At 56.5% G+C, this 22,543-nt stretch overlaps 1 protein-coding gene across 1 annotated transcript in view; it reads left to right on the top strand.

Moving 5' to 3' along the window:
• MYO18B (myosin XVIIIB) overlaps window positions 1–22,543 on the top strand; it is an 83,721-nt gene that overhangs the window by 16,214 nt on the left and 44,964 nt on the right. Inside the window, exons 12-24 of the mRNA XM_054392567.1 lie at window positions 3,230–3,400; window positions 4,010–4,100; window positions 5,088–5,280; window positions 6,549–6,629; window positions 6,917–7,064; window positions 7,980–8,139; window positions 9,292–9,475; window positions 10,978–11,170; window positions 11,758–11,867; window positions 14,942–15,007; window positions 17,978–18,106; window positions 19,129–19,272; window positions 21,497–21,586. Of these exons, the coding sequence (XP_054248542.1) occupies window positions 3,230–3,400; window positions 4,010–4,100; window positions 5,088–5,280; window positions 6,549–6,629; window positions 6,917–7,064; window positions 7,980–8,139; window positions 9,292–9,475; window positions 10,978–11,170; window positions 11,758–11,867; window positions 14,942–15,007; window positions 17,978–18,106; window positions 19,129–19,272; window positions 21,497–21,586 (1,760 nt within the window). The remainder of the gene's footprint in view (window positions 1–3,229; window positions 3,401–4,009; window positions 4,101–5,087; window positions 5,281–6,548; window positions 6,630–6,916; window positions 7,065–7,979; window positions 8,140–9,291; window positions 9,476–10,977; window positions 11,171–11,757; window positions 11,868–14,941; window positions 15,008–17,977; window positions 18,107–19,128; window positions 19,273–21,496; window positions 21,587–22,543) is intronic.

Below are 22,543 nucleotides of genomic sequence, written 5' to 3' on the forward strand. Positions count from 1 at the left end.
GCTGGAGTGACTGGTGTGGGATGCTGGAATGACTGGTGTGGGATGGTGGAGTGACAGGTGTGGGATGCTGGAGTGACAGGTGTGGGATGCTGGAGTGACTGGTGTGGGATGCTGGAGTGACTGGTGTGGGATGCTGGAGTGACTGGTGTGGGATGCTGGAGTGACTGGTGTGGGCAGCTGGATGACAGGTGTGGGCAGCTGGAGTGACTGGTGTGGGCAGCTGGAGTGACAGGTGTGGGATGCTGGAGTGACTGGTGTGGGATGCTGGAGTGACTGGTGTGGGATGCTGGAGTGACTGGTGTGGGCAGCTGGAGTGACAGGTGTGGGATGCTGGAGTGACAGGTGTGGGATGCTGGAGTGACAGGTGTGGGATGCTGGAGTGACAGGTGTGGGATGCTGGAGTGACAGGTGTGGGATGCTGGAGTGACTGGTGTGGGATGCTGGAGTGACTGGTGTGGACAGCTGGAGTGACTGGTGTGGGATGCTGGAGTGACTGGTGTGGACAGCTGGAGTGACTGGTGTGGGATGCTGGAGTGACTGGTGTGGGATGCTGGAGTGACTGGTGTGGGCAGCTGGAGTGACGGTGTGGGATGCTGGAGTGACTGGTGTGGGATGCTGGAGTGCCTGGTGTGGGCAGCTGGTGTGGGATGGTGGAGTGACTGGTGTGGGATGCTGGAGTGACTGGTGTGGGATGCTGGAGTGACAGGTGTGGGATGCTGGAGTGACTGGTGTGGGATGCTGGAGTGACTGGTGTGGGATGGTGGAGTGACTGGTGTGGGATGCTGGAGTGACAGGTGTGGGATGCTGGAGTGACTGGTGTGGGATGCTGGAGTGACTGGTGTGGGATGCTGGAGTGACTGGTGTGGGATGCTGGAGTGACTGGTGTGGGATGCTGGAGTGACTGGTGTGGGCAGCTGGTGTGGGATGCTGGAATGACTGGTGTGGGATGTTGGAGTGACTGGTGTGGGATGCTGGAGTGACTGGTGTGGGATGCTGGAGTGACAGGTGTGGGATGCTGGAGTGACTGGTGTGGGATGCTGGAGTGACTGGTGTGGGCAGCTGGTGTGGGATGCTGGAATGACTGGTGTGGGATGCTGGAGTGACTGGTGTGGGATGCTGGAGTGACTGGTGTGGGACAGCTGGAGTGCCTGGTGTGGGCAGCTGGTGTGGGATGCTGGAGTGAATGGTGTGGGCAGCTGGAGTGACTGGTGTGGGATGCTGGAGTGACTGGTGTGGGCAGCTGGCAGTGGGAGCCTGGCAGCTGGGCAGGTGGTGCAGCCCTGGCCCTGCAGCCCCTCTGGCAGCAGTGTGTGGGGTTGTGAGGGGGAGCAGCCCCTGCCCAGCCAGCTCAGACAAACCCAAGTGAACACAAAATCAATCAAAGCCTGAGTTGCTGAGGCAATTCCTCTGCCTGCTCCTTGATGTTGGAGTCCTTCAGTCAGAATAAAAAATAATGGGAAAAGATCAAAAGGGGAAGGGAAAGGGGAAGAGCAAGTGGGGGATGCCTCTCTTGGGTGTGCTGGGAAGCAGCTCCCCAGCTCTGGCCCCTGGGGAGAGTGGCCTCTTGCTGCTTTGAGCATCATTTTGGTGGTCAGTGGTGCACCATGGTCCCCCATGGGGCTGGCCAGGATGTGACCATCTCCTGCTCTCCATCCCAAACCCTCTTCCCTGCCACCAGTAGCCTGCTGTGGTTTAAAAGTTTGTCTTAGCCATGAGCCCTGGGCTGGCTCCTCATCCATCACCTCCTGAACCTGCTGCCCTGAAGCCTCTGGGTGGCTTTGCTCAGCTAAGCTCCCATTTCTGCTCGTCCCTGCTCTGGCTGGCTGCTTCCTCAGCACCTTTCCCTTTGGAAAAGGACTGATCCTGCAGATTGATTCCCTATTGATTTTAATCATGAAGCTGGAATGGCTGTGGCTGGATGGAAATCCTGTGCCAGCTCTGTCTGCTGCTGCTCTCCTGCTGTCGGGCACAGCCAGCACCGCTGGGGCTGGGGAAGGTGATCCAGGATTTTGAGGGATTGTCTCCTAATCCCATCAGTTTCCATCAACACATCTGCTAGTTTGCTCCACTGGAGCTCTTGACATTCACAGCTTTCCTGATGCCATGCTGGCAGCAGCAGTCTGGGTCCAGCTGCTTCCTGGCTTGCTCAGAACATCTCCTTGGAGCAGGTCTCCTCTCTGCCCAGTCTCCCTGGGCACCTGGGGACCACTGTGGTGGGGAAAAACAGGTTCAAAAGCCTTGCTTTGAGATCCTTAAAGTTTTGAACTATCTTCTGACCAAAAGAAAAAAGGTCCTCTTATGCTAAATGATGGCCCAAGGGGCAAAGCTGCCAAGCTTTCTGGAGCTGGCCAACCTTTAATGTGCCAAGTGCGGTGGAGAGCTGAGCAAATCCTGACAGCTGCTATTAGCAGAAGCAGGGAGGGCAACCCCAGATCCTACACACTGCAGGAGCTGGGCCACCAAGACCAGGTTTGGTGTCTAGAGAGAGAGAGATGGAATTGTCCCTGAAGGAGAAAGACTGCAGGAGAAGAGGATGGAGTCCTGGGAGGAAAAGCTTAGTGAGTGGTGCTACTCAGATGGACACTGAGGTGGTGCCAGAACCCTTCCCAGCAGTGATGCCTTCAAGGTGAAAACCAACTTTTGATGTGGGTTGACTGAAAATTTCTTTGCTGCAAGAGTGGTCAGGCGTTGGCAAAGGCTGCCCAGGGAGGTGGTGGAGTCACCACCCCTGGAAGTGGATGTGGCTTACTGATGGTGGCTTAGCAGCAGTGGTGGGACTGGAGCTCTAGGTGAGTGGTTGGACTTGATGATCTCAGTGGTCCCTTCCAGCCTCAACAGTTGTATGGTTTTATGATTCTATGACCAATCCAACCCCCTGCAGTCAGCACGGACATCTGCAACTAGAGCAGGTTGCTCAGCCCCCCCAGACAGCCTGACCTGCAATGGTTCCAGGGCTGAGGCATCTCCTACCTCTCTGGACAATGGCTGTGAGGGAAGAGCTGATCCAGCTGTCTTTTGGGGGGGGATGGAAGGCAACTGGGATACACTGATAGAGCACCCTCCACCCACCTCCCCATCCCCTGTTGCAAACAGGAGCTGGTTTGGGGTTTACTTGGGTTTGATTTGGCAGGGGTTGGCCGTGGGAGCAGGCAGATGTGGCCAGGGTTCAGCCTGTGCCCATCTCCACTTGGGCTGACTCTGCCTGAGCCCTTTGTGCCCCCCTCCCCAGTTGGCAGGAAGCAGTTCATGAGGTTTGAGAGTGCAAGCAAGGCTGCAGAGGTGCTGGGCTGTGAGCTGGAGGAGCTCACCACAGCTGTCTTCAAACACCACCTGAAGCAGATCCTGGCACAGGTCACGGCACGGGGCCACCACCATCCCCCAGCAGACCAAAGCCCGGCAGGTACCAGGCTGCTGCAGCCCTTTTGCCTTCCTTCCTGGGTGGGAGGGGGGGTGCAGTGCCCTGCATGGGGGACATGGGGGTCTGCTGAGGGGGGGAGAGGCCATGGGCTCCACTGAAGTGTGATTATTTCATTCTTGGATGGGGCCTTGAGCAAGCTGGGCTGGTCAGAGGTGGCCCTGCCCGTGGCAGGGGGCTTGGAACTGCTGATCTTTAAGGTCCCTTCCAACCCAAACCCCTCAGCCTCCTCTTCTGACTAAACAACTCCAGTTCCCTCAGTGCTCCTCACCAGAGCTGTTCTCCAGACCCTTCATTGCCCTTCTCTGGCCCTGCTCCAGCCTCTCAGTGTCCATCTGGGAGTGAAATATCTGGGATTAATTCAGGGGGGGTGATCCAGGACACGTGTGGCAGAAGGGTGTGAGATACCTCCTGGATTTAGGATCAACCTTTCCAAGCCCAGCTCATCTTCAACAGCAGAACTACAGCTGGAACCCTGCAAGTTGCTCTGATCACAGCAAGGACTTGCAGAGCCAGCCTTTAACATGGCAGTGGCTGAACTCCTCTGGAGGTAAATGATGTGGCTTTGCCTTCTCCTCTCTCTGCCTGTGCCAGGGCCAAAGATGACAGGTGTGGAGTGTGTGGAGGGGATGGCTTCTGGTCTCTATGAAGAGCTCTTTGCTGTGGTTGTCTCACTGATCAACAGGTATGGAACTGCTGGGCATCATGCTGGGGGCATCTGTGATAGCTCCTTTTCTTGGGGCTACCAAAGAGGAACTTTTCTTGGGGGCTTTCTGGAGAGAGAGGGATGGAGCAAGGATGCTGCAAAAAAAGAAAGCTGCCTGGAAATCTCCATCTGGAGTCCCCACTGGCATTTGTATGAGGACATTATCAGCCCCACAGGAGCAATCACTGGGGATGAGGAGCCCCACAGAGCAGCATCTCTGTGCATCTAGGGGCGGACTGGCATGGATGGAGACCTGGCATCTGTGGTGCCTGTGGAGTGGAGAACATCATGGTCTGGAACACTGGAACAGGCTGCCCAGGGAGGTGGCTGAATCCTCATCCCTGGAGGTCTTTAAAAGCCACAGAGATGTGGTGCTGAGGGACATGGTTTAGCACCAGCCTTGGGAGAGTTAGAGAATGGTTGGACTGGATGATCTTAAAGGTCTTTTCCAACCCAAACAAGTCTGAGATTCTCTGATTCTGTGGTGCTGAGAGGAGCTGCTGAGCTTCCTATTGCTAACAGATGTGACTTTGCAGCCTGAACTCAAGGTGGGCAGTATGGGCAGAGCAATAAACCAGCCAGGGAAACCCCACAGTGAGCCCTGCAGGTGTGTGGTAGGAGCAACCTTCCATTAGACCAGGTTGCTCAAGGCCCCATCCAGCCTGGCTGTGAACACTTCCAGGTTTGGAGCCTCCACAACTTCTCTGAGCAACCTGTGTCAGTGCCTCACCACCTTCCTGGGGAAGAATTTCTTCCTAAGCAAGAGGGACAAGCAAAGGAACCGTGCCAGGTGTTGGTGCTTCCTGACCAGGAGACACTGGGAGAAGAGGAGATGGGAAGCACTGGGCTGTGCTGGTGCCCACCCAGGGATGGGAATGTTGTGGGACAGACAATGCCAGCTCCCAAGGGAGAGCCGAGGTGCATCCACGAGTGAAACCTGGTGGTGTGTGTGTCTCTTTCCCCCAGGTCTTTCTCCTCCCAGCACCTCTCCATGGCCTCTATCACAGTGGTGGACACTCCTGGCTTCCACAACCCACGGCACCAGCGGGGAGAGCGAGCAGCAACCTTTGAGGAGCTCTGCCACAACTACGTCCACGAGCGGCTGCAGGCTCTCTTCTACGAGAAGACCTTCCTTGTGGAGATGGAGAGGTACAGAGAGGTGAGGAACCAGGCCTGGGAGCACGTGGGGATGGGCCCTTGGTGACTTACCATGGTGTGACCAAATAACAGCCTCAGTAGGTTGAGTGGGAGGCATGTTGAGGGGGCTGGATGGAGGGGTAGCCTTCAGCTGGGTTGCTCGTTCCCCCTCTTGCCCCACTTGTGGTCTCCTTGGGTATATATGGGACAAGAGGAAGTGGCCTCAGGTTGCACCAGAGAAGGGTGAGGTTGGCTATTAGAAGAACCTTCCTCACTGAAAGGGTTCTCAAACATGTGGAACAGGCTCCCCAGGGAGCTGGTTGACTCCCCATCCCTGGAGGTGTTTCAAAGAGGCAGAGGTGTGGTGCTGAGGTTTAGCCCCAGCCTTGGTAGAGTTAGATGAGGGTTGGACTCCATGACCTCGAAGGTCTTTTCCATCTGAAAGGATTCTGTGATTCTCTGGTTTCAGGCTGCCCTGACATCTCTTTGAACATGCTTGTTGCAGCTCAGGAGGCTTTGTGCCCTTCTGTTAGTGCAGCTGAGCTTTGCCTCAGCTGGTGAGTGATGGAGTCTAGAAAGGGGAATGATAAATTCTTGTAGAAATCAGGGGCAAACAAAGATGAACTCAGCAGGCTTGCAGAAGTTGCTCTGATACCTCTAGCTCTGGGAAAACTGTTGGCTTCTCATGGCTTAATCTTCACACTTCACTTGGCCAAGTGCTGCTGAGTGGTGAGGAATATGCAGCCACTGGCCAAGCTTGAGAAGACAGTGAGCTCACAAAGCTCACCATCCTCCTCCCAGGCCATCTCCTCTTGGCTTTCAGATACCAAACCAGGTCTAGAGCAGAAATCTTCAGGAGGAGCAGCTGAGGAGCTGGGGGTATTCAGCCTGGAAAAAAAGGAGGCTGAGGGGAGACCTTCTGGCTCTCCACCACTCCCCAAAAGGAGGTTGGAGCCAGGTGGGGGTTGGTCTCTTCTTCCAAGAAACAAGAGATAGGAAAATAAGAAATGGCCTCAAGTTGCCCCAGGGAAGGTTTAGGTTGGACATAAGGAATAATTTCTTCCCCTTGAGGGTTGTCAAGGCCTGTCCCAGGCTGCCCAGAGCAGTGGTGGATTGTTCATCCCTGGAGGGGTTTCAAAGCTATGGAGATGTGGTGCTGAGGGCCACGGTTTAGTGGTGACCTGGCAGTGCTGGGTTGAGGGTTGGACTGGATGATCTGAAAGGTTTCTTCCAACCAAAAGCATCCTGTGATTCTCGGACTGAAGCAAGCTTTCAAATAATGTTTTCCAGGAAAATGTTGAGGTGTCTTTTGATCTTCCAGAGCGCTCTCCGCTGGCCACGCTGTCCATCATCGACCTGAGCTCCTCACAGGTAACCTGGCCCCGTGGCCACAGCAGCAGTTGGTTGCTCTGGTTGTGTCTGAAGCGTCCTCTTCCTCAGGAAGAGATCTCAGGGTTGATGTCCAGAGTTGGATGATGCCAGGAGGGTTTCCTGACCCTGCTCTGGCAGCTCTGGGACAGGGGACACAGATGGGCAGCGGTGGTGGGGAGCGGGATGGGAAGAAGGTGGAAGTGGCTGGCCTCTTGCCACCTTGTCAGGTGGGTCACACTTGGAGGGGACCAAGGACCTTGTCACCAAGGACCATCTCCTTTGGGCAGCCACAGGTGCTGACCAGCAGCCCTGGGGCCAGTCGCAAGGGGCTGCTGTGGATCCTGGATGAGGAGGTGCTGATCCCAGGCTCCGGGGACAGCACTGCCTTCGACCGCCTCTGCTCCTACTTCACCACCAAGGGACCCGACCAGGAGGGTAAGGTGGGGTCAGCTCAGCTGCCCATCCTTTGCCATCACCATTTGGCTTGGGAAGTTGAAGAAACCCTGTAGCAGGTGGAACAGCTCCCTGGGGTTTTCTCCTCGGGTGACCTGGGCAGGCTGGAAAGTTGAGTGGAGGGGAACTTCACGAAGCTGAACGAGGGCACGTGTGAGGAAGAATAACCTCCTGCACCAGTACAGGGGAGGGTTTGACCTGCTGGGAAGCAGCTCTGCAGAGAAGGACCTGGGAGTGCTGGTGGACACCAAGTTGCCCATGAGCCAGCAATGTGCCCTTGTGGCCAAGAAGGCGGATGGCATCCTGGGATGCACCAAGAGGAGTGTGGCCAGCAGGTCAAGGGAGGTTCTCCTCCCCTTCTGCTCTGCCCTAGTGAGGCCACAACTGGAGTCCTGGGTCCAGTTCTGAGCTCCCCAGTTCAAGAGAGACAGGGAACTACTGGAGAGAGTCCAGTGGAGGCTACAAAGATGCTGAAGCATCTCTGTGAGGAAGAAAGGCTGAGAGCCCTGGGGCTGGTGAGTGTGCAAGAGGGGATCTGAGAGGAGATGAGCAAGAGCTAAAGGGTGGAGGGCAAGAGGCTGGGGATAGACTCTTCTCAGTGATGCCCAATGACAAGGCAAAGGGCAGTGGGCACAAACTGGGACCCAGGAGGTTCCATCTGAACAGGAGGAGAAACTTCTTTGTGTGAGGCTGCTGGAGCCCTGGAGCAGGCTGCCCAGAGAGGTTGTGGAGTCTCCTTCTCTGGAGAGATTCCAAACCCCCCTGGCTATTGTGATCCTGGGCAAGCTGCTGGGGGTGCCCCTGCTTGAGCAGGGGAGTTGGACTGGATGGTCCCTTCCAGCCCCCACGGTGCTGGGATTCTGTTTGTGGGGTTGTGAGGTGCTGTGCCTGTTGCAGGGGACAGCTGCATCCGGAGGTGTGAGCAGGCTCTGCAGTTTGAGATCTCCCACCAGCTGGGCACCGACCCTGTGCGCTACGACCTCACAGGCTGGGTAGGCAAAGCCAAGCCCAACCTCTCCGCTCAAAATGCCATCCACGTCCTGCAAAGTTCCTCCATGTGAGTACCAGGGGGGTGCCATGGTGCTAGTGGTCATCCCTGTGCTGATGGCTTGGGGCTGACCCCACCATGAGCTGAGGTTGCCAACCTGCCCCAGCTCCAAGAGGCTGTTTATGGTGGGCAGGCCATGTGGATCATCCCAAGAGAGGACCTTGCAGCCTGGCTGAGGTCAGAGGAGCTGCAGGCAGCCAGGATGGGCAATGGCTGAAAGGGGTCCCTGCCTGTTCTCCTGACATACAGCCAAAAGGATTCTTTCTCTTGAGGGTTGTCGAGGCCTGGCCCAGGCTGCACAAGGCAGGGACGGAGTCCCCATCCCTGAAGGGGTTTCAAAGCTGTGGAGATGTGGTGCTGAGGGCTGTGGTCTAGTGGTGCCCTGGCAGTGCTGGGTTAAGGGTTGGGCTGCATGATCTGAAAGGTCTTTTCCAACCAAAACCATTCTGTGATTCATCACGTTCCAAGCTTCAACTGGGGGAAGTTCTAACACTGGTGGCAACTCAGTGCCCCAACCAGAGAGGAACAGGGTGGGGTGAGGCTTGTCCCAGCACCCAGCTCTACTCCACAGCCAGGGGCCCTGCAGCAGCACTGATGCTGAATTTGGGGTGCTGAGCATTGCGCCTGCATGGAAGGGGGCTGGAAGTGGGGCTGGAAGCAGAGCTGGAAGTGGGGCTGGAAGTAGGGCTGGAAGAGGGGCTGGAAGCAGGGCTGGAAGCGGGGCTGGAAGGGGCTGGAAGCAGAGCTGGAAGGGGGGCTGGAAGCAGGCTGGAAGCAGAGCTGGACGGGGGGCTGGAAGCGGGGCTGGAAGTGGGGCTGGAAGCAGAGCTGGAAGGGGGGCTGGAAGCAGAGCTGGAAGGGGGCTGGAAGCGGGGCTGGAAGGGGGCTGGAAGTGGGGCTGGAAGCAGGGCTGGAAGCGGAGCTGGAAGCGGGGCTGGAAGCAGAGCTGGAAGCAGGGCTGGAAGCAGAGCTGGAAGGGGGGCTGGAAGGGGGGCTGGAAGCAGAGCTGGAAGCAGGGCTGGAAGCAGAGCTGGAAGGGGGGCTGGAAGCAGGGCTGGAAGCAGAGCTGGAAGGGGGGCTGGAAGCGGAGCTGGAAGCGGGGCTGGAAGCAGAGCTTGCAGCTGCACCCCCAGCAGCCTGTGCCGTTGCTGCCCCCGACAGCTCCGCGGTGAGGGAGCTGGTGGAGCCCCGCGCACGGGCAGTGCCAGCCTGCCGCGCCGTGGCGGGGCTGGAGGGACGCTCCCAGGCAGCCCTGCGCCGCAACGCCTGTGTCAGGAAGACCTTCGCCAGCAGCTTCGCAGCCGTGAGGAAGAGGTCGGTGTGTGCTCAGCTCAAGCTGCAGGCGGTGAGTCTAGGCACCAGGAGCAGCCTGCCTTGAGGTTGGGTTGTTCGGGGCGCTGCGGATCCCGACGGAACCCCAGGAGGTTGTGTCTGAACAGGAGGTGTGAGGCTGCCCGGAGAGGGTGTGGGGTTTCCTTCTCTGGAGAGGTTCCAAACCCAGCTGGGCATTGTCCCACAGTCCCACAGCACGTTAGAGGTTGGAAGGGACCTCCAGAGATCATCCAGTCCAACCCCCCTGCCAGAGCAGGATCACCCAGGGCAGATCACACAGGAACTCATCCAGGTGGGTTTTGAAACTCTCTGGGCAAGCTGCTGTGGGTGACCCTCCTTGACCTGATGACCTCCAGAGCTTCCTTCCAACCTCACCCATGCGGTGATTCTGTGACCCCCACACTGAGAGCCTGCCTTAGACACACTCCTCCTTGGCAGGAATCCCCTCACCCTGCCTGGACAGGCACCTCCTGCACCATGGGACTGGGGTTCACCACTGCTAGATATAAGTGGGGGTCACTGCTGTATATTTTTGACACTGAGGGTGGTGAGAGCCTGGCCCAGGTTGCCCAGAGAGCTGGGAGATGTTCCATCCCTGGAACCGTTCTGGGTCAGGTTGTCTGGGGTTCTGAGCAACCTGCTCCAGTAGGGGATGTCCCTGCTGACTACAGGGGGGGTTGCACTTTAAAGATCCCTTTAAAGATCCCTTTCCACCCAAACCAGGCTGTGATTCTATGATTGCATCTCCATGTCCCACAGGGCTCTTGGCCCCAGATGCTGTTGTGGTTATGGGTAGCCAGAAGTCCCCCTAGCAGTGCTGTTGCTGAGGGCAACCATCCCAGCCAAGCAAATCCCTGAGCAGATTACACATGCACCTTGCTGGGCCACCACTTAATCCTCTTAAGCACTCAGACAAGTTGACTGACCCTCTGTGCTGGGCACGTGCCAAGCTCCTGCTGATCTCAGCCATAATTAGGTGCCTCAGCTCTCTGGAGGAGATGAGGCTCAGTCTGTGCAGGCTTTGTGCTCTTAGCTCATCCCTGGCAAACCTTTGCCCAGAAACACTCAACCCTGGTAACTCCTTGTAGCCCATCAATGGAAAATGTAGGATTGCAGCAGGAAGGTCCTGCTCAGCATCTGTGACCTGCACCTCGAGCTCGCCTCCATGACCAGGATCTTAGACACTGGAACAGGCTCCCCAGGGAGGTGGTTGAATCCCCTGGAGGTGTTTAAAAGCTGCAGAGATGTGGTGCTGAGGGCCATGGTTTAGCATCAGACCTGGTAGAGGCAGAAAGTGGTAGGGCTGGGTGATCCTCAAGGTCTTCTCCAAGCCAGATGATTCCGTTAGTCTATGATGAAGCTGCTGTTCCTAACATCCACTGGATCTTTGAGGTCTCTGAAGGTGGCTCCTTGCCCACCCACCCTGCTGTGGGTGCACAAGGAGTGTCTCCCACCACCACCACATGCTGCCCCATTGCCCCCCTCCATCCCCACTGACCTCTCCTTGCTTGGCAGGATGCCCTCATCAACCTTCTCCGACGATCCCAGCTGCACTTTGTCCACTGTCTCCTGCCTGGACCAGGGATGGAGGGGCTTGTCCCTCCTCCCCCCACACCACCTGATGCAGCCCCACAGCTGGACATGCCAACCCTGCGAGCCCAACTGGAGGGGACCCAGCTCCTGGATGCTCTTCGCCTCCACCGCATTGGTAGGGCTGTTCCTCCACCGCTGCCATCTGCCATGCCCATGCCACCCACCCATGCTGCTGTGCCCACAGCTTGGCCCTTACACACTTCAGGAAGGCCCTAAGTTTTTGTGGCTGCTTTTTGCCAGGGTTCCTGCAGTGCTGCCAGGTGGCACAGCCTGGCATAGTGGCTGAACCTCAACCTCTGGTGGGGTTCCTCCATGCTCCCCTTGAAGCATCAGGCTGGACCTGCACTGGCCCTGGTCACAGTCCGTGCCATGGGGAGAGGGATCTATGCAGGAGCATCTCCTGCATCACAGGAAGCACTGGGATGGCATCTGGCCACCTCAAGTGTATCTCTGCTGCTTCTCCACTCCTTCCACCTTGCCCTCACTGCAGGGGCTTATGTCCACTCCAGGCATCTCCCTGGGTTCCCACCACCTGTGACACCTTTTGCTGTCAGGACATTGCCACCCTTTGCAGAACACCCCCCCCCCCCACACACACACACTTCTGGTTCCCTCCCCAGTGTTTCACTGCAAGCCACAAGCCCCCTGGGCTGGCAGGGCCACCACCCATGTCTGTTTGTCTGTCTGTCTGTCCGTCCCCAGGGTATGCAGACCGCCTGCTCCTGACCCAGTTCCGACGGCGCTTCCAGGTGCTGGCTCCAGATGTCATGAAGAAGCACTCCTCTGCCTATGAGGTGCCAAATGAGAGCAAGGTACCTGCAGGGCTGGGCTGGGCTGGGGAGCAGAAGCTGAGAGCCTCCTGATGGGTTCTGCTGGTGGTGGAGCTCTTCCAGCCCTCCCCAACGTGGTTCCTTTGAGCTTTCCTTGCAATGAGGAACAATTCCTGGAGCTCCTCACAGGCAGCCTGTGGTCTGGTGTTGCCCATACCCTGTGTGAGCCTGGTTGTCCTCTCTCCAAACGAGCTATCTCACCCTGACCTGGGTGGCTGGAGTGGGGTGGGGGTTGGTCTCTTCCAAGGATAAAGCAACAGAACAAGAGAAAATGGTTTCAAATTGCACCAGGGGAGGTTTAGGTTGGACATGAGGAAAAATTTCTTCTCCTTGAGGGTTGTCAAGGCCTGGCCCAGGCTGCCCAGGGCAGTGGTGGAGTCCCCATCCCTGGAGGGATTTCAAAGCTGTGGAGATGTGGTGCTGAGGGCCATGGGTTGGTGGTGCCCTGGCAGTGCTGGGTGAAGAATTGGACTGGATGATCCAAAAGATCTCTTCCAAGCAAAACTATTCCATGATTCCCTTGCAACAGGCAGGAGTGATCCAAGCACAGGGCTGTGCCCTGCACGGGCGCAGCGTCACGCAGCGCTGGGTTGCACGGGGGATGGGCTCTTCGTGCTGTGCCTCTTCACCCATCCCATGCATACCTGAGCAGGGTGGGACGTGTGTCCTCCAGCAGCCAGCAAGGCTCTTCTGGCAGAGCAGCCAAGCTCAGCTCCTCATCCTGGAGTCTGTCTCCCCAGGGAGTGTTTTTGCAGAAGCATTGAACACGGCAGGCGTGGGCTGCGTCACCGACGTTAGTGCACCGTGGAGAGGACTTGGAGCAATCAGCCTGGAGATGAAGCCTCTTACTGCTACTTTCTAGTGCTCAGGAGGAAAGGGCTTTCAAAAATCTCCTTGCTGAGGGCTATGCCACTGTCTCCAGAGCTCTGGCTGTGTGCCTGGTTGGTCTGGTTTTACAGAGGCAGGGCACAAAGAGTGGGTCTGGAGGGCATGTGTGGAGGGCAGGATCATGGAACTACAGAATGGTTTGGGTTGGAAGGGACCTTCAAGGGTCATCCAGTAAAACCTTCTTGCAGTCAGGGACATCTGCAACTGGAGCAGATTTCTTGGAGCCCCAGACAACCAAGGATGGGGCATCTGCCACCTCTCTGGGCAACCTGGGCCAGGCTCTCACCACCTTCACTGTCAAACATTTCTTCCTTCTCTCCAGTCTGTATTTCCCTATTTTACTTTCAAACCATCACCCCTTGTCCTGTCTCAACAGGCCCTGCTCAAAACTCTGTCCCCAGCTTTCTTCTAAGTGCTAAAATGCCCCCAGAAGGTCTCCCTGGAGCCTTCTCTTCTCCAGGCTGAACAACCCCAACTCTCCCAGCTTGGCCTCACAGCAGAGGGCTTCCAGCCCTCCCATCATTGCTGTGACCTCCCCTGGCCCTGCTCCAACAGCTCCATATCCTTCTTGTCTTGGGGGCTCCACAGCTGCCCCCAGCAGTGCAGGTGGGGTCCCGGCAGAGTGGAGCAGAGGGGCAGAATCCCCTCCCTCTACCTGCTGCCCACTCAGGACAGTTTGGCTCTGGGCTGGGAGTGCACAGTGCCACTTCATGTCCAGCTTTTCACACTCCACCACCACTCTCAAGTCCTTTGCCAGCCCTTCACCCCCACCCTCACCTGATTGTGGTCCAAGCCCCCCTGCACTCCTGTGCTGCATCCCCACCTCCCCCTGCTGCACCCTCAGCTGCAGCTCTGCTGCTTCAAGGTGCTCCTGCATCCGTGCAAACACATTTCTCACGTGGCTTTGTCCATCCTGGAGGAGATGATCCTGCTGGGGGATGTGATATGGAGTGAAGTATTAGCAGAGGATTTTTGTCACTGCTTCTGCAGCTCTGGGATTTTCACATCTCTCATTTGTCCAGACAGTGTTTGCTGCCCTGGGGGAACGTTCGCTGCTGCTGGTTGTTGCGTCCTTCACGTTGGTCCAAAGCTCAGAGTAATTGAGTTCAGGCTTCTCCCACAGCTCAGGGCTAATCTCCTGCATGGCTCAGTTCTGTGCTTCTGTGCTGCTGAGCTCAGGGGGAGAACTTGATGCTTTCCCTGCTGCTTTCAGCTTCGTGGGCTGAGCTGTTGGGGGAGCACCAAGGGCTCGCAGCCAAGCAGTGCAGTTGGACCCTGGCTGGGTGGTGCTGGGATGGATTCTTTCTTTCCCTTGAGTAGCCTCCTTCCATGGGCACCTGTGCATTGGGATGGCAGCAACAGGGGGAAAAAAAAATCTCACAGCTGTAGCAGTTGTAGATCTCCCCTCTCCATGCTGCCCAAAGCCCCTTCCAGAGACCTGGTGCTTTTCAGTCTGGAAAAGAAAAGGCATAGAGGTGATTTAATAAATGTTTATAAATATCTGAGGGCTGGGGATCAGGAGGGAGGGGACAGGCTCTGCTCACTTGCACCCTGTGATAGGACAAGGAGCAATGGATGCAAGCTGCAGCACAGGAGGTTCCACCTCAACACAAGGAGGAACTTCTTTGCTGTAAGGGTCACAGAGCACTGGAACAGGCTGCCCAGAGAGGTTGCAGAGTCTCCTTCTCTGGAGACTTTCAAGGCCCATCTGGATGTGTTCCTGTGTGGCCTGAGCTAGTTTGTATGGTCCTGCTCTGGCAGGTGGCTTGGACTCAATGATCTGTTTGGGTCCCTTCCAACCCCTGGCATCCTGTGATCCTTCCATGGCAGAAAGTCCTTCTGGTACCAGGACTTGGGGCTGGGGAAGCTGCTTTGGGGATGCTCTTGGGCTGGGTGAGTGCACTGCTGGATGGGTAGGAGGAAAGGAGAGCACAGCTGTGTGCCCATAAGGTAGATACACCCTTCCTGGGTGCCTATAAACTGGAGGCACCCTTCCTGGGTGCCCATAAACTGGGTACACCCTCACTGGATGCCCAGGAGGTGGATGAACCCTTATTGGGTGCTCATAAGGACCAGGGGTCTCTGTGTCTGGTTTCAGCAGGCTCATACCAGAGTGTAAATGACTTCTGAGCAGTTCTGTGATGTTCTGGTGTTCTCCTTCTCCACAGGCTATAGAGGAGCTCTTCCAGGCACTGGATCTGGAGAAGAAGAGCGTTGCCATAGGACACAGCCAGGTATGATGATTCTGATCTCTGCTTCCCAATTGCTCCCAGTGCACAGCCAGCCCCACACTACCTGCCCAGAGCATCCCAATCTGGGGAGAATGCCTCACCTCCCCTGCTCCCCATGGCATCTGAGTGGAGTGAGAAACCAAACCCCACCTAGAGTACTGTGTCCAGTTCTGGGGCCTCCAACACAAGAAGGACATGGAACTGATGGAGCAGGTCCAGAGGAGCCTGCAAAGATGATCTGGCCAGGCTGGATGGGGCTCTGAGCAACCTGCTGTAGTGTGAGGTGTCCCTGCCCATGGCAGGGGGGTTGGAACTGGATGACCTTTGAGGTCCTTTCCAACCCTAACAATTCTATGATTCTATGATCAGAGGGCTGGAGCACCTCTCCTTTGAAGATAGGCTGGGAGAGCTGGGAGTTGTTCAGCCTGGAGAAGAGAAGGCTCCAGGGAGACCTCAGAGCTGCATTTCAATATCTGAAGGGGACCTACAGGAAGGCTGGGGAGGGACTGCTTAGAAGGGGTTGTGGGGTAGGATGAGGGGCAATGGTTTGGAACTGGAGCAGGGCAGATTTAAGTTGGACATCAGGAGGAAATTCTTCACAATGAGGGTGGGGAGACACTGGAATAGGTTGCCCAAGGATGTGGTTGAGGCCCCATCCCTGGACACATTCAAGACCAGAGTTGGTGGAGCCCTGAGCAACCTGCTCTAGTTGGGGATGTCTCTGCTGACTGCTGACAGGTCAAGATGACCTTTGAAGGTCCTTTCCAACCCAGTGCATTCTGTGATGCTGTGTGGTTGTGGTGTGGTCAGCACCCTGCTGAGCCAGGCAGGTTCAAGGGTTCTGGCAGCAGCAGCATCTGAACTTACACGTGGTAATCTTGAGGAGGACAGGTTTAGATTGGACATTAGGAAGAAATTCATTCCAGTGAGAGTGGAGAGACACTGGAACAGGTTGTGCCCAGGGAGGTTGTGGATGCCTCCTCTCTGGAAGTGCTCAAGACCTTACTGGATGAGGCCTTGAGCAGCCTGTTCTAGTGGAAGGTGTCCCTGCCCATGGCAGGGGTTTGGGACTAGATGATCTTTAGGGTCCCTTCCAACCCAAACCATTCTATGAATCTCAGCTGAAAATGAAGCTTGCTTGCTGTCAGCCCATGGAGTCTGTAAAGAATGAGGTCACTCAACAACCCTGTGGAGCAAACCCACCTTTCCTTTCTCCTGCATGGAGCAGCCTGCAGTTCTCTCTTCTGTGAAGCCCTGGTGCTCAGTCAATAAGGCAGCAGCAGCTCTGCTCACATCTCCTGCTGGAGGAGTCAGGCTTTTGCCTTCCCTTTGAGCATCGATTTCTGTACTGGCTTCTGGAACTCCCAGGCTTGGGAAGTTAATAGAGACACTAATGAGACAATCAAAGGAGTGGTGGAGCAATCATGGCATTATCTCAAGGAAGGGAGTTTCCTCTGAATTGTCCTTTGATTTGGTTCGTCAGCCTTCAAACAGCAGCTCCTTGGGTCTGCCACAGGCCTCCCAAGGCTGATTGGGGTTTTTTGTTCTTCATTTGCATAACAGCAGCTGGCAATGATCAGCCCCATATCCCCAGAGAGATCTGACACGCAGAGAGATCTGACACCCAGAGATGTCCTACACCACCAGAGGTCTTACCCTGAGACATCAACACTGAGCTAAATTCAATGGCATCAGCAACTCAGAGAATTGTAGAACGGTTTCAGTTGGAAAAGGTCTTAAAAAACATCTAGCTCCAACTCCCTGCCACAGGCAGGGACACTTTCCACTTGACCAGGGTGCTCAAGGCCCCATCCAACCTGGCTTTCAACACCTCCAGGGAGGGGGCATCCACAACCTCCCTGGGCAACCTGTTCCAGTGCCTCACCACCCTCATGGGGAAGAACTTCTTCCTCATGTCCTCTCTAAATCCAGCTTCTTCCAGTATGAAGCCATCACCTCTCATCCTGTCACTCCATGCCTTTATCAAAAGTCCCTTCCCTGCTCTCCTGTAGCCCCCTTCAAATCCTGGGAGGCTGCTCTGAGTTCTCCTCAGAGCCTTCTCTTCTCAAATCCTGTGCTTAGTTCTGGTTTTCCTGTTCCTTTGCTCCTTTGCTGCTCTCTGTGTATCTGTGCTGGCAGTGATGCCCCTGCCAGGGAAGGTGGCTCTGCTCTCCTTGCAGTGGGTGGGACATGGCCAGTGGCCCAAGGGAAGAGCTTTGAGGACTTGCAGCTACCTGATGGTTGATGCCCAGGATGACAATGTCCAGGTGGCTTTGGAAGCACTCCAGAGAAGGAGACTCCACAACCTCTCTGGGCAGCCTGCTCCAGGGCTCCAGCAGCCTCACATCAAAGAAGCTGCTCCTCCTGTTCAGATGGAACCTCCTGGCTTCCAGTTTGTGCCCACTGCTCCTTGTCCTGTCACTGGGCACCACTGAGAAGTGTCTGGCAAGAAGGAGGAGTCAGAGGAGGCAGGGGCAGAGCAAATGCCCAGTGTGCACAGTGTAAGGCCAGGTCCCACAGGACAATCATCAGCTGAGTTCCCAGGATGTCACTGGGACCTGGACAACCCCACATAGCCCATTTTGGTGGTGCTCAGGAGTAGGAGATGTAGGGATGGGTGGAAAGTGCTCTCTGGGTCATGCAGGAATCCTGCTGCTGCTCCTGGGGACAGGATGGAGCTGTGGCATAGGATGGAGCTGTGACATAGGTCACCCTTACTGTCCCGTGAGTGTCCCCAGGGAGACTGGTGCCAGGGCCACCTTCCTTGCATGGAGCAGATGTGCACTGTGGGTCTGGCTGGGTAGGGCTGGAATCATTTCCTAGCCCAGCACTTTGGGCTTGCCCAAGGCCCTTCGGTCTCCTGCAGATCTCAGGGGAGGCTGCCAGGCCTTAGCCAGAAATGTGTCCTGCTGGCTGCAGGCAGGTTTCAGACCCTGTCCTGGTCCTGATATAACCTCTGTTGCTTGGTGCCAGGTTTTCCTGAAGCCAGGAGTCCTCTCCAGACTGGAGAAGCAACGTGACAAGCTGATAGCCAAGAACATGATCCTGCTGCAGGCTGCTTGCAAGGGCTTCCTCAGCCGCCAGAAGTTCAAGAGGTTGAAGGTACCAATCCCATGGGGTTTGGATATCCTGTGCCCACCAAATGCCAGGCTCTGGCTGCTGCAGAGGCTCAGTGCTGCTGTGGCATGGCCCACAGCATCCAAGCTGCAGCTCTTTTGAGCAGAACAGGCTGCCCCTTTGAAGGTCACTCACCTTGCCATGCCCCATGGGCAGACATAGAAGCATAGAATTGTTAGGGCTGGAAGGGACCTCAAGGATCAGCCAGTCCCAACCCCCCTGCCATGGGCAGGGACATCTCACACTAGGTCAGGTTGCTCAGAGCCACATCCAGCCAGGCCTTAAAATCCTCCAGGGATGAGGCTTCCATTACCTCCCTGGGCAACCTGTTCCAGTGTCTCACCACCCCCATGGGGAAGAATTTCTTCTAACATCCAATCTGAATCTACCCATTTCTATTTTTGCTCTATTCCCCCCAGTCCTATCACTCCCTGACACCCTAAAAAGTCCCTCCCCAGCTTTCTTGTAGCCCCCTTCAGATACTGGAAGGCCACAAGAAGGTCTCCTGGGAGCCTTCTCTTCTCCAGACTGAACAGCCCCAACTCTCTCAGTCTCTCCTCATAGCAGAGGTGCTCCAGCCCTCTGATCATCCTCATGGCCCTTCTCTGGACACCTTCCAGCACCTCCAGATCCTTCTTGTAGTAGAGGCTCCAGACCTGGATGCAGTACTCCAGGTGGGGTCTCCCCAGAGCAGAGCAGAGGGGGAGAATCACCTCCCTGGCCCTGCTGGCCACACTTCTCCTGATGCAGCTCAGGCTCTGGTTGGCTTTCTGGGCTGCAAGCGCACACTGCTGGCTCCTGTTGAGCTTCTCATCCCCCAGCACCCCCAAGTCCTTTTCTTCATGAGATGCTGTGCTCCTGACCCGAGATGCTGTGCTGCCATCTCCTGAAGCGCAGAGCTCCTCCACCACCTCACCCCTCTCCACCCCAGTGCCCCAGGCTGGTCTTTCCTGAAGGGCTTGGGTGAGGGCAGGCCGTGGGACACCTCTGGCTGTGTCTCCCCACAGATCCAGCGCCTGGCTGTGCGCTGCATCCAGAAGAACCTGGTGGTGTTCCAGGCGGTCAGGCACTGGTCCTGGTGGCAGCTGCTGAGCCGTGTGCGGCCCCTGCTCAGCGTGAGCCTCGCGGATGAGCAGCTGCACGCCAAGGAAGTATGCTCCGAGGGGCAGGAGGGAATGGGATGGGGGAGCAGAACGGGATGGCTGGGGAGCGCTGGGATGGGATAGGGTGGGTTGGGATAGGGTGGGATGGGACGGGGTGGGATGGGATAGGGTGGGATAGGGTAGGATGGGATGGGATGCTATGGGATGAGGTGGGATAAGATAGGGTAGGATGGGATGGAGTGATACAGGATGGGGTGGTATGGGGATGGGGTGGGATGGGATAGGGTGGGGTGGGATGGAGTGGGATGGGATGGGGCGGGATGGGGATGGGATGGTATGGGATAGGGTGGTATGGGGTGGTATGACGTGGGGTGGAATGGGGATGGGGTGGTATGGGATGGGGTGGAATGGGGTGAGGTGATATGAGATGGGGTGAGATGGGGTGGTATGGGGATGGGGTGGGATGGGGATGGGGTGGTATGGGATGGGGTGGTATGGGATGGGGTGATGGGTGGGATGAGATGGGGTGGGTGATGAGATGGGGTGGGTATGGGATGGGGTGGGATGGGATGGGGTGGTATGGGATGGGGTGGGGTGGGATGAGATGGGGTGGGATGAGATGGGGTGGTATGGGATGGGATGGTATGGGATGGGGTGGGATGAGATGGGGTGGGATGAGGGATGGGGGTGGTATGGGATGGGGTGGTATGGGATGGGATGGGGTGGGATGGAATGGGGTGGGATGAGATGGGGTGGGATGGGATGGGGTGGGATGAGATGGGGTGGTATGGGATGGGGTGGGATGAGATGGGGTGGGATGGGGTGGTATGGGATGGGGTGGTATGGGATGGGATGGGGTGGGATGGAATGGGGTGGGATGGGATGGGGTGGTATGGGATGGAGTGGCACGGGGATGGGGTGGTATGGGGATGGGATGGGTTGGGATGAGATAGGGTGGTATGGGGTGGTGTAAGATGGGGTGGTCTGAGATGGGTGGTATGAGATGGGGTGGTATAAGGGGGTGGTATGAGATGGGTGGTATGGGATGGGGTGGTATGTTATGGGGATGGGGTGGTATGGAAATGGGGTGGTATGGGATAGGGTGGTATGGGATGAGATGGGATTCTACAGGGGCTCTGCCTGGCAGGTCAGCCACATTGGAAGCCACTTCTGTCAGGGCAGAGATCTTTTTGTCACCATCTAGAAGTCACCATCTCCATTTCCCCCCCTCCCCCCCCCCCCAAGTAATGTGTTCTGCAGAGGTGTGGAGGGAGAGGCAACTCTCCTTTCTGAGAGGGACAGAAGCAAACACACCACTTCCCTGTGGCCAAAGCCCCATCCCAGGGCTGTGGCAGCCCCACTGCCCCCCACGTGCCCCCTGGGAGCTTGCTGAGGCTGGATCCACTGCAGCCAGCCCCTTGGGGACAGGTGCTCCACATCCCTCTGTGAGATGATGGATGATGAGCAGCCAAACACATCCTCAGTGTAGGGAACTCTGCTCTGTGCTGTCACCAGAGCTCTGCTGGCTTCCAGCTGTGCTGCCACTGCTGATGGGGGACATTAATGGGCATTTTCTGACCCAGAAAAGCCACCTTTGGCCTCTCTGCACTGGTCTGAGACCTGCACCAAATTCTCAGTCTGTCTTCCCTGGAGTCCTGCTCCTCCTCTTGCCTTAGTGAGGGTTTAACAAGATTTTTTCAGGCTGATTCAGAGAAAAAATAAAAGCTGCCCAAGCCTCTGTGTGTCTCTCCAAACCCACCCAGGAATGATCAGGCCCCATCACCCCTTAACCCCTGGTTTTATCACAGCTCTGCACGTTCTGCTTCTGCTCAGCATTGGACATCAAAGCAGGACCAGGCTCCACTGAGCAGCTCCTTCAGGCTGCCCAAAAAAGCATCACAGAAAACAATGTTCCTCTGTGATAACCTTGCCAGGGCCCCAGGAATGCTCTGAGAGCAGCTCTGAGGCCTTTGGCTGCTCATCCCAAGCCTTTGAGGTTTTTTTTTTTGCCTTCTGGTGCAAACGTGCTCTGACACACACCAGAGCTGACATTCCCTCCGACGAAATCCATGTCAGGAGCTGCAGCCCCAGCAATCTGCAGCCTTCAAAGATGCCTGGTGAATTGTCTTAATAAGGCAGCCACGTCTATCCTACTTATTTTGAACAGAAACAGAGGGGGTTTGGTGTTTTTTGGGGGCTTTTTCTTTTCTTTCATAAGTAAACCAAGCATGCTGGAGCTCTTGGTGGACCTTTCCTTTCCAATCTTCCCTAGGAGGAGCTGGCGGCGCTGAGAAAGAAGCTGGAGAAATCTGAGCAGGCTTGCAGTGAGCTCAGGCAGACCACAGAGAAGCTGGAGAGCAAGGTAGACACCCTCCACACCCCTCCTCCAGAAATTCCTCCCCTGTTTGGAAAAGGAGCCACCTGGGGATAAATGTAAAAGCAGAGAACCAGACTGGTTTGGGTGGGAGAGGACCTTTAAAGGTCATCCAGGCCAACCCCCTGCACTCAGCAGGGTCACCTTCAACTAAAGCAGTCTGCTCAGAGTCCCAAACCTGTAATGGTTGCAGGGATGTTCTGCTAGCACCGTAACAGCAGGATGTGGCCAGCAAATCCATCACAGCAGGAGAAGCTGAGGGTTGGGTGGGGACAGGGTGACCGCAGCCAGCTGTGGCTCTCCAGGCAGGACCCAGATAAGCTGTGGTGCCCTGCAGCAGCACCCAGGGGCCCTGCTGGGTGAGATTCCCCCCCCCCCTGCCAGCACAGTGGGTGCTCCATCTGCTCCCAGAGAGCAGCCAGGATGCTCTGGGAATGGACCATTCCTGGGGGTGTCCCCAGGGAAAGCCTCCTGTCCCCTCCAGCAAGGAGAGCTGTCAGCTCGCGCTGGCACCAGCGTGTGAGGCTGGAAGGTGGCCACGTGAGTGTCATCCCTGCTGCTGACACAGGCTGTAATTAGAGTGGGGAATGACACACAGATGGATCATGTTCTCCCTGAGCTCTCAGGAGCACGCTCACCAACCTCTGCTGACACCAGGAGTGGCTGAGCTGCGTGGGATGAATGCTAATGGCAAGGAGACGGCGTGCAGGAGGAGTGCTCTGCCTGCCCCCTGCCTCTCAGCATGAGCACAGAATTGCCTGGTTGGAGAAGACCTTGAGATCATTGAGTCCAACCATAACATCTCCCTGTACACAACTCTTAGACCATGTCCCTAAGCTCCTCGTCCAAATGTCTTTAAACCCCTCCAGGGACGGGGACTCCACCATTGCCCCGAGCAGGCTGCCAGAAAACCCTTTTGAGGAAGAAAATGTTCCTCATGTCCAG

This window comes from Indicator indicator, chromosome 26 (genome assembly GCF_027791375.1).
Source record: "Indicator indicator isolate 239-I01 chromosome 26, UM_Iind_1.1, whole genome shotgun sequence".
In the NCBI taxonomy this organism is placed as follows: Eukaryota; Metazoa; Chordata; class Aves; order Piciformes; family Indicatoridae; genus Indicator; species Indicator indicator.